This window comes from Lipotes vexillifer, unplaced genomic scaffold (assembly GCF_000442215.2).
Source record: "Lipotes vexillifer unplaced genomic scaffold, Lipotes_vexillifer_v1.1 scaffold1275, whole genome shotgun sequence".
In the NCBI taxonomy this organism is placed as follows: Eukaryota; Metazoa; Chordata; class Mammalia; order Artiodactyla; family Lipotidae; genus Lipotes; species Lipotes vexillifer.
In genome coordinates, this window is record NW_006770093.1 from 685,753 (window position 1) to 696,229 (window position 10,477).

General features: G+C 52.9%; 1 protein-coding gene across 1 annotated transcript in view; it reads right to left on the reverse strand.

The window, feature by feature from the left end:
* The window catches only part of PAX8 (paired box 8), a 58,450-nt gene that overhangs the window by 23,376 nt on the left and 24,597 nt on the right, over positions 1-10,477 (reverse strand). The window contains exons 3-4 of the mRNA XM_007446021.1: positions 4,081-4,246; positions 1,417-1,614 (exon numbers count right to left, since the gene is read on the reverse strand). Coding sequence (XP_007446083.1) covers positions 1,417-1,614; positions 4,081-4,246 — 364 coding nt within the window. The remainder of the gene's footprint in view (positions 1-1,416; positions 1,615-4,080; positions 4,247-10,477) is intronic.

A 10,477-nucleotide genomic window follows, 5' to 3' on the forward strand; every position in this document is an offset into this window, starting at 1 on the left:
CTTGGGAAGATCCCACATGCCGCGGAGCAGCTGGGCCCGTGAGCCATGGCCTCTGAGCCTGCACGTCCGGAGCCCGTGCTCCACAAGGGGAGAGGCCACAACAGTGAGAGGCCCGCGTACCCCAAAAAAAAAAAAAAAAAAGGCACCTCAAACTCAGCCTGTCCACACTCAAACCCGAGACCTTATTCCTCACGCCTGGTCCTTCGCACTGTTCCCATTTCACGATTAGTCTCCCTGGTCACTCAAGGCATAAATGCACGTGGGGCTCAGCATCTGCCTCGCTCCCTCCTCATCGAGCCCGTCATCAGGTTCTGTGGGTTTGACCGTGTAAATCTCTCCAGCATCCATCCCTCTCTGCGTCCCTCACTGCCAGCACCAAACTCTCCCTCCAGGGTCACTCACTGGCCCACCCCTCTCTGCTCTTGACCCTTTCTAATCTTTTCTTTCTATTGCAGCCAGAGTGGACTTTCTGAAATGCAAGTCAGCCTCGGGCTTAACATCTGCCAAGGTTCTTCCCATAGCTTCTAGGTCAGAGGCAAGAATACGCAGCACGGTCACCAGCCTCTGAACTGCAGCCTTTTCTTCACATCTCCACCTCAGCCGACTTCATGCTCCCCTTTCCTCCACCTCCTGGCTTTCTTTCAGCTTCTTGTATAAAATCCTATTCGCCACAGGGCCTTTGCACGTACTGTCTCAGAGCTCCTTTCACCATCCCCCCCGCCTTTCACCTAGTTAACTCTTATTAGTTATTTCTTACTCCAGGCATCTTTTCAGAACCTCCCTAAACAAAGTCACCCTCTGCCAGCTCAATACCCTCATATTTCTCTCCTTAGCCAAACTTAGAGCTGCATTTCTTACCGTTGTTTGCATGGGCACTTGATTAGGACTCGATTAGTGTGTTTTCCCACTGGACTGTAAGCACCACGTGGGCAAGGATTGTGCGTCCCCAGGGCCTACACGTGAGAGTGACTTATGTGTGAATGAATGAGTGAGCAAGTGAATGATTGATTGAGGTGGTGAGTGAATGATTGAATGACTAAACAAATGAGTGGGTGTTTGGATGAGGTCCCAGTTAGGGGGTCTTGTGCCTCGCTCAAGAAAGGATCAATGCAAGAGGGAGTTTCTTTTATTGAACGAAAGCACATGTGGTGTGTGGGGAAGGAGACTTCAGTGGGTACAGTCTGGGTTGGGGACGGGGTGAGAGGGCGGTGCGGTGAGGAGAGGGATGAGGGTGGGGATGCCCCATGGCAGTGAGGAGGCTGGAGGGGGTGGTGCCTGCCCTGGGCCCGGGGCACTTCCGACCTGACCCTTCAGCATGCCGCCCCTTTCCAGGCTCCGTTCCACTCAAGCCAGGTCTCCGTCATGATTCCCCCAAAGCCCGGGTTCCCCGGCCCCTGGCTGCGGTGTCCCTCTCACCTGTTGATGGAGCTGACACTGGGCACAGTGTCGTTGTCACAGACGCCCTCGGCCAGGAGCCGGTCTCGGATCTCCCAGGCAAACATGGTCGGGTTCTGCCGTTTGTAGTCCCCGATTTTCTCCACCACCTTGGGGGTGGCCACCTTGGGCTTCGAGCCCCCTATCACTCCAGGCCGGATGCTGCCAGTCTCGTAGTACCTACTCCAATAGAGAACCCCAAAGAAGTACCCAGTAAGCAGGTGGGGTCTTCGGGCAGGAACTTAGCCAGAGACTCTCGTTCCCTTCCGAGGCTTCTGGGGAGGAGCCGGGGGTGAATCGTGCCCCCGGGGCCGGCCTCCAACACGATGTTCCCGGCACTGCCTGTTTCCCTTGCATGGGTAGGTTTATGCGGCTGCCAAACCAGAACTCTCTTCAATAGACCTCGCCCAGGGATACCTGGCTTCTCTCTTTCCCGTCATCCCTCTGGCCAGCCTCCTGCGTCTGAGCACCTGCAAGAGCCACCTTATGGGGCACAAAACACCTCCCTTCTTCGAAAGGGCACTTTGACGAATGTGCTCTGCGGGTACATACAGGTTCCCGGTGGCGGTTTGCTCTGTCCAGCGGTTCTTGGCTGAAGCATGACTTACTGTTCTCCTTGGCCATCCTGGTTTTACCCCTCCCTCCCCAGGAAGCCAGCAGGGGTCATTGGGCCCTCTGCCCTGTCTTGCTGGTTTCACCTTTGTTCTCCATAAACCCCCTCCCCCCCTGCACCCCACCCCATACCCCCAGCCACTGGTTTCCCACCAGGTCACACAGTTTAACTTGAAGCAGCTCCTCATGGACTCTGGAAGCCCAGTGTGGCCTGGAGCCCTGGCCACGTCCAGCTCCCTTAAGCTGAGCCTATTCTCCCAGGGTCTCCACTCCCCTTCCCCGCAACCCCTCAGCAGGATAGCCTGCCTCCCCTCCTTGGGGAAACTCTGGTCTCTTCTGCCATGAAATAAAATCTGTCTCTTTAAAACTCCCTTTATGGGTTTCCCTGGTGGCGCAGTGGTTGAGGACCTGCCTGCTAATGCAGGGGACACGGGTTCGAGCCCTGGCCTGGGAGGATCCCACATGCCGCGGAGCGACTAGGCCCGTGAGCCACAACTACTGAGCCTGCGCGTCGGGAGCCTGTGCTCCGCAACAAGAGAGGCCACGACGGTGAGAGGCCCGCGCACCGCGATGAAGAGTGGCCCCCGCTCGCCGCAACTAGAGAAAGCCCTCGCACAGAAACGAAGACCCAACACAGCCAAAATAGATAAATAAATAAATAAGCTCCTACCCCCAACATCTTCTTTAAAAACAAAACAAAACAAAAAAACTCCCTTTATGTGTCACCACCCTCCGGCGCTCATCCCTTTCGTGGGATACTGCAGACCATCTTGGGAACGCCTCTCCTGACCCCAGCCTGGGACCACGCTTTTCCCTGACGACTTTGGCCGGGAAAGCAGGGCTTTCCACGTTCAGTTACAGATCAGGCTTTGGTCTCTTTGAACCAGAACTCCTCCTGAATGCACTTACAGTTTGGGTAAGGGAGACGGGTACACCAAGCTGACACAAAGCCCCGAATACCCTGCGTGTGGGCACTTCCCACCCAAAGTGGCCCTCCAGACTGGACTACGTGGCTGCGTCGGTCCAGAGCTTCGCTGCTTCTGGTCCCTCCTGAACCTTTGGGTTAGTAGTTCTTTTCTTTTCTTTTCTTTTAATTTTTTTTGCGGTACGTGGGCCTCTCACTGTTGTGGCCTCTCCCGTTGCGGAGCACAGGCTCCGGACGCGCAGGCTCAGCGGCCACGGCTCACGGGCCCAGCCGCTCCGCGGCACGTGGGATCTTCCCGGACCGGGGCACGAACCCGTGTCCCCTGCATCGGCAGGCGGACTCTCGACCACTGCGCCACCAGGGAAGCCCAGGGTTAGCAGTTCTTAACTCTGGCTGCAGGAAATTAGAATCACTCGAGGAGGGCTTAACACTATACCGAAACTTGGACTCATTCCCCGAAAGTTCTTCCTTAACTGGGGTGGGCTGGGGCCTAGACATCAATTTCTCTTTCAGATTAAAATTCCCCAGGTGACTCTACCGTGCGGCCAGGGCTGTGAACTGCTGCTCTGGAGTTAGTGTCCGTAAGTGTCACCTGGTCATCTCATAAAAATCACAGCGTCCGGGCCTGGCTCCCAGAGAGGCTGCTGTAGGCCTGGCCCGGGGCTTAGGGATCTGCATTTCCTCAAGCAACCCCGGTGCTTCTGTGGCAGATACTCTGGGAGTTACGGTTTGAGAAACAGAAACTCAGAGGTCCCTCAAGCTGGGGTTAGACCTCGGGAGTCAACTCTGATCGTGTGTCCGCTCCCCAGTGGCTCCCTTCCCTTGGTCTCAGCAGCGGGAGGGCCTTTGGGGAAGACTCTTCTGCTCTAGGAACAAAGAAGTCTATAGAAAATGGGACGTGGGGCAAAGGAGACCTCGGGGGAGGGAGAAATGAAAGGAAGGAGAAATGGACAAACGAGGAAGGAAGGGCAGGAAACCACAGAAGGGCAGCAGATGGGTGAAGCCCAGAAGCAGCACCACATCCTGTTCAGGTCCTGTTGAGGGGCCCTAGCAGGACACCCCACGAGTCCCTGAAAGGGAGGGTGGTGAGGGGTGAATTTTGTGCTTACCTGCCAAGGATCTTGCTGACACAGCCATGGCTGACTCGGAGCTGGCGGGAGATGTCGCAGGGCCTCACGCCCTGGTGGGCCAGGTCCACGATGCGCTGACGCACCACTTCGGGCAGGGGTCTGCCATTCACAAAGGCCCCTCCCAGCTGGTTCAGCCCTCCGTGGCCTGAAACACAATAGTCCGGGGGACAGTTGTCAGGGCCACCAGGCAGAGAGTCAGCCTGCGTGTGGACATTGGATGTTGAGAGCCCCTGAACTTGAACTCCCACCGTTGGGCACACCCTCTGGTGTTCCCGCTGCACCCCGTCCTGCTTCCCACCTCTGAGGAGGGCTAGCTCGGGTTGGTGGGGTGAGGGTCATGTATGATACCACAGAGGGGGGACATCCCACTTTGGGGACCTTTTGGGAGGGTCTCCTCTCAGACCCTCAGCACCTCACTCCAAATAACAACCCCAACACCTCCCTCCCTCCCTCGAGAAAGTATCTAAAGAGTTGAGGATTCAGGCTCTTCCTACTCTGATACTGAGCTGTGTGACCTCGGGGAAAATCCCCCTGTCCTCTCTGCAGCTCTGTTCCTCATCTGTAAAATGAGGGCGTAGGATGAAATCAGTGGTTTTTAAGTTTCTCATTCTTGTTCTTCTTTTGAACCGTAGGGCCAGATTTTTAAGCACAATCACGTTGAGAAACACAGACACAAAACAATAAAAGGAGAGCTTCTCTGGTTGAGCTTGGACAGAGTGGGCCCTGTTCGTGGGTTCCCGGCCTGAATGGCCCGAGCTCTGCTAGGGGCACTGAAAAGGCAAAGGCAGAGACCTCGCTGGCCCATGTTCCAGGGCTTCCAGGACTGACATGTCGGGCTGTGGGCGGTGGTGCAGAACGTGGACACGCTGTGATGTGCGCCTGTCTCGTTAGCTGCCTTCTTGACTCGGCCTCTACCCTCTGGCCTCAGCCTGTGTTTCATTCTGAGCCCATCCACCTGTTCGACACATATTTATTGAGTGCGTACTACGTGCCAAACGCTGCACCAGGCCCTGCAGATGTCCAGGTGAATAATGCAGATGTGATCCCTGCTCTGGGCTCATAGGGTTCAAGTGAGGATCTAGACCGGCCAGTGACCATACCACATGGTCACTGCTGGGACCGGGGACATGCAGGGGGTTATGGGAACCCCTGGAGGGGACCAAGCCCAGGCTCAGGGGACCATAGACGGGTTTCTGGAGAAGTCTAAGTGGAGACTGAAGATAAAGAGACGTCAGACTAGAGAAGGACATGAGGAGGAAAACTGTTCCAGGCAGTGGGAACAGCATGTGCAAAGGCTTAGAGGCAAGAAGGTGTCTGTTCGATTTATCAACATACTTAACTCTCTAAAATCCCTAGATACAGGTTGGGCTAACTTCAGGCCTGAGATCTTCCTTTTGCCAATGAGGAGACGGGGGCTTAGAGATTTTCAGTGACAATTCATGTGACTCAGCTTATATGAGGAAGAGCCAGGATCTAACCAGGGATTAAGGCTCCCATCAGAGCTGCTGCGTGAGCCCCACTCTATGTCCAGAACTGACCCCGGAAGCTTGGCACCAGCCGTGCAGTTCCACACTGGAGGTGCCACTGCCCAGGAGCCGAGGGCATCTTTTCACACCAGGGGCATGATTTGGTGATCTGGGATGGCAGAGCCCCGGAGGTGGGAGTCAGGGGGAGCGGGCAGGGCAGGAGGAAGAGCCAATGCCAGGCTTTCTGCATCAGCCCGTTAAGGGCTATTTACGGCCGAGGGTGGGATGTACCTCTGCTAGGCACACCATGCCCATTACGGCCCACTGACGTAGCACGTTCAAAACCGCCCCTGCAATGTCTCCTCAGGGGCCCAAACTGTTTTCAGCAGAGCAGTGAATATCTGTTTTTTTTGTTGTTGTTGTTGTTTTTAAAAGAGTCTATAAGCGCCTCTAGCCTGGGCACTAAGTCCAGAGGAAAAGCCCGCTGGCCAAACACCCAGCAGGAGGGACACAATGATCCATCTCCCTGGTGGAGACAATTGGGCGGCTTTGGGCACTGCTTCCATCTGTCCCGTTCTAGGCAGCTTGTCCTAGCAAGTGTGCTTCCCCCAGGGCTGGGAAGACATCCCAGATGGTCAGCGGAGGGGCCTGCATCTACTCCTGAGCCCGCTCCTCTGGCTTCTCATTGGCCACAGGCTGTTGGTGGAAAATAGCTCAGCCATTTGACACTCACTCCCTCCGTGCTGCTTTTCGGCTCTTTTGGGTCCAGACACTGAACACAAGGGGGCGCCAGACAGCCGCCCAAACAGACAAGGCCTCCCAGCTTTGTCCCCATTTTCCAGAATTTAGGCTCCCACGTGATCCACGGAGCTTAGATGTTGTGCTAGGTTCTCTATATCTAGAAACGAGGGTTCCTACAGGTGGAGTTCTTCACCCCTAGAAAGGTAATAGGTTTAAAAAAACAAACGTCATTTCTTGGTGGCATGAACTGGGAATTGTGCCTAAAAACAAATCTACCCTGTTTCTCCATTGAAGTGTGCGGGCCATCATCCTAAATCTTCCTGAAGGGCTGATCAGGATCCTTAGAAACCCAAACTCTCAGGAACCCTCCTGAAAGGTTATTTACTAGACCAGCCTGCATCCGTATGAAGGGAAAGACGTATTCATAGCTCTGGCTCCTAAACTGTGAAGTCTCTGGTGCTTTATTTGATTTTATTGGCTTCTGAGTTCTTTGTGTTACTGTGCAAAGGGCGCTGGGTCAGATTCCTGTGTTGACTCTGCCTGTTTTAATTTCTTTTTCACTAGTTTCTTTTATTCTGTAAAGTTGCTTAAATTCTTCTAAAAAATTCTTTAAATCTCCTTTTGAGGAGTAATTTCTTTTTTTCGCCAAGGCTGCGGCTATTTCTTCTTCTTAATTTGTTTATCCCTTCACGTATATTTTTTGTATCATGTCGTCTTTTTTTTTACAGTAGGTCCTTGTTAGTTATCTGTTTTTTTGTTTGTTTTTTGTTTTTTGCGGTACGCGGGCCTCTCACTGCTGTGGCCTCTCCCGCTGCGGAGCACAGGCTCGGGACACGCAGGCTCGGCCGCCATGGCTCACGGTCCCAGCCGCTCCACGGCATGCGGGATCTTCCCGGACCGGGGCACGAACCCGCGTCCCCTGCATCGGCAGGCGGACTCTCAACCACTGCGCCACCAGGGAAGCCCAGTTATCTATTTTAAATATAGCATTGTGAACATGTCCATCCCAAACTCCCAGTCTATCCCTCCCCCCCCCCCACCCCCTTCCATCCTGGTAACTATAAGTTCGTTCTCCAAGCCTAACAGAGTTCCCTGTGCTCTGCAGTAGGAACCTTGTTGCTCATCCATTCTATATGTAATAGTTTGCATCTGCTAATCCCAAACTCCCAGTCTATCCCCCCCCCCCCCCACACCCTTCCATCCTGGTAACTATAAGTTCGTTCTCCAAGTCTGTGAGTCTATTTCTGTTTTGTAAATAAGTTTATTTGTATCATTTTTTTAAGATTCCACATATAAGCGATATCATATGATATATGTCTTTCTCTCCATATATTTTTAATACAATTTTTTAAGGGTTACACTCCATTTACTTCCTGTTTTAATTTTATCATTTGAGAAATTTGGGGTTTTTTTCAACCATCGTGCTTTCATCCACTGAATGGGAGCTAAATAACACTATTGGTAGTGTCTGCCGCTGACCTAGGCCAACGGCTGGTAAAGAAAATTTCAGAGAATAACTGACTACATGTATACCTCCACCTTAGCCCCATCTTCTTAGAATAATAATTCTTACTGTTTGTATATTACAATTTTCATCTCTTTCGATCTCAACACAGATATACCAAGTACCTACCATGAATCAAAGCACTGAGGATATCACCTTGAACAAGACAAGATTTACTGTGGCTGTCGGAGAATCAGGGTGGGGGATTTGGAAAGAGCCTGCTGGCTGCAGAGGGAGACGGGACCTCTGGTTTGAGGTTTGGAGCTCAGTCCCCATCACGGAAGGGCTTTTGTCCCTCCTGTGTCTGGTGCGGGGGAGTAGACACTTTTGGGCGAGTCACCATCAAACGCCCAGAGGTGGGTGCATCCTTCCTTCCTGACCCAGGGAGGGCCCGGCCGCCCACAATGCTGACCGCCTATCCGTGTGGACAGGGTGGGCTCTGAGGCCGGAAGCCAGGAACGAGTGGGAAGCGGGGAAAGGTGTGACCCAGGAAGAGGTTTGACGCTTTCTGAGCAAAGGCCATTTGTTCAGGCCCTTTGTACGGTCTGGAGGGTGGAGGAGAAAGACGAGACAGCCCGGCCGGACCCAAGGGGGCTCTGAGTGTGAAGTCCGCACACGAGGGGATGCCAACTTGCCTGGGGACAGAGAGCGCTGAGCCTACAGCGAGGGAGCCTGCAAAACTCTGGCTGAAGCCTGCTGTCCAGAAATGTGTACTTTGGAAAAGTGACCATCTGGGGAGGTCTTAGGCCTTTCTTTGGTCATTCTTCACTCCTTACAGGGCTCAGAGGAGTAGGCAGAGTAGGAGAACAAGAGAGAGGTCATTGCCCCAAACTCTTGTTACGTGTATGGATACCCAGACCCTTGAGTTGTAGGATAATTTCCCTATGCCCCATAATCCTTTTTTTAATTCTAATTTTATTTTTCTTGGCTGCACCATGTGCACGGCATGCGGGATCTTAGTTCTCCTACCGGGGATTGAACCCGTACCCCCTGCAGTGACAGTGCAGAGTCGTAACCATTGGACCACCAGGGAAGTCCCTGTGACCCATAATCCTTTGCCCAAGTCTCAGTCACAGCACTGGCTGCACCGAACAGCATCTTGATCTGTTTCGATTCCTTTATGAGTTCTCAAGGGTAGGGGGCCCATCTTTGTCTACCTAGCACCTGTCACAAAAGTTTAATTAATGTTGCAGTAAATACACGTGGCAGAAAAATGCTTTACAAATGTGAGGGGCTATTGTGACGGTTGGTGAGTGGATTCCCCACCGCGGGACCCTCGAGTCCCATCGTTGGATACTTTCCCCTTTCCCCTTCTGTCTGATTCCTCACATCACTGCCCAGTCCGAAAGTGACAATGGTTCAATGCGTTGTGCTGTGAAAATTTCCACTTAACTACCAGGGGATTTTTGTTTCAGCCCCAAAGAATGTCAAGGTGAGCGTCCGAGCCTTGGCAGGACTATAGTGGGGGATTCAGCAGCTGCTTTGTGATGTCCTGTAAATCTCGCCACCATGCCTACCCTGGCTCCCCAAGGAATGGCGGTGCCAGCACTATGCGGTCTCTGACAATCTCAGTTCAGTGATGTTGTCTCCCCAGCATGATCACCTGCAGGCCTGTGATCTCCCACTGTAACCTCACAGCAGCCCCCGTTGGCTTGGTGCCTACTGGAATAAAGGCCAGGGCCTCTGCCTCAAAACACTCCTAAAGAAAATGCTCCAGGACCGTGGAAACCCAGTGTTCCAACCTCTTGCCCCACCTTCCACCCCAAGTCTACACTCCGGGTCCCTCCAGCATCTGTGAGGTGATAGGTTACCTGGGCACATTAGGCCGTTGGATTAGGACAGAGGGGCCAGCACACTGAGAAGCAGCATTGTGCATCTGGCTTCACCCTCAACTTGCTGCATGACCTTGGTCTCTGCGCCTTGCACGTCTCCCAAGGGTAACCGGAGAAGAGAGACTGTCGGTTGGTAACGCTCCTGCTTGTGATTCTCGTCCCTTTCTCACTGATTCCTCATCCTTCCACCTGTTCTGGAGCCCTACTCCATACACCATCCTCCCACGTCTTTTATATGAGTTACGTCTCCCTTTTGACCAGGTCCATCCCCTGGACCTACAAACACAATTAAATCCACTTATGCTGCCTCCCCAGCCCCTGCTTACAAAACAAAACACAATGAAACAAAACAAAACCTCCCCTTGACTATGAAACTTTCCCTTCCTATTGTTTTCAACCAAATTTCTCAATAAGTAGTCATACGTGACTGTTCCTGTTTCCTTCCTTTCCTCCCTTGCTGTTCAGGGGTCACCTCATGACATGCCTCATGCTTAGCAGGTGTTCAGATGCTAGGAACTAGGTGGACGGCAGGTGGTGGAGGGTGCTAAGTTCTCCCTCTTAAAGAGGCTTCCATACAAGGCTCGGTCCTTGGTCCCGGTTCCTCGTGTTTCTCTTTAACGCAGTTCTCTTCCCTCATTTGTTCTGTGATATGTATTTTTTTTCCCAGGCTTCTCTCAGATCCCAGTGCTGTGCTCACTCTACGCCATCATCCATGGTGATCCCACCTACTTTCATTGTTTCACTTACCACCTCTGTACTGATGGCATCGTGGGCATCTAGGTATCTCCAGCCCAGATCTTTCCTCCGTTTTTTTTTTTTTTTTTTTTTTTTTG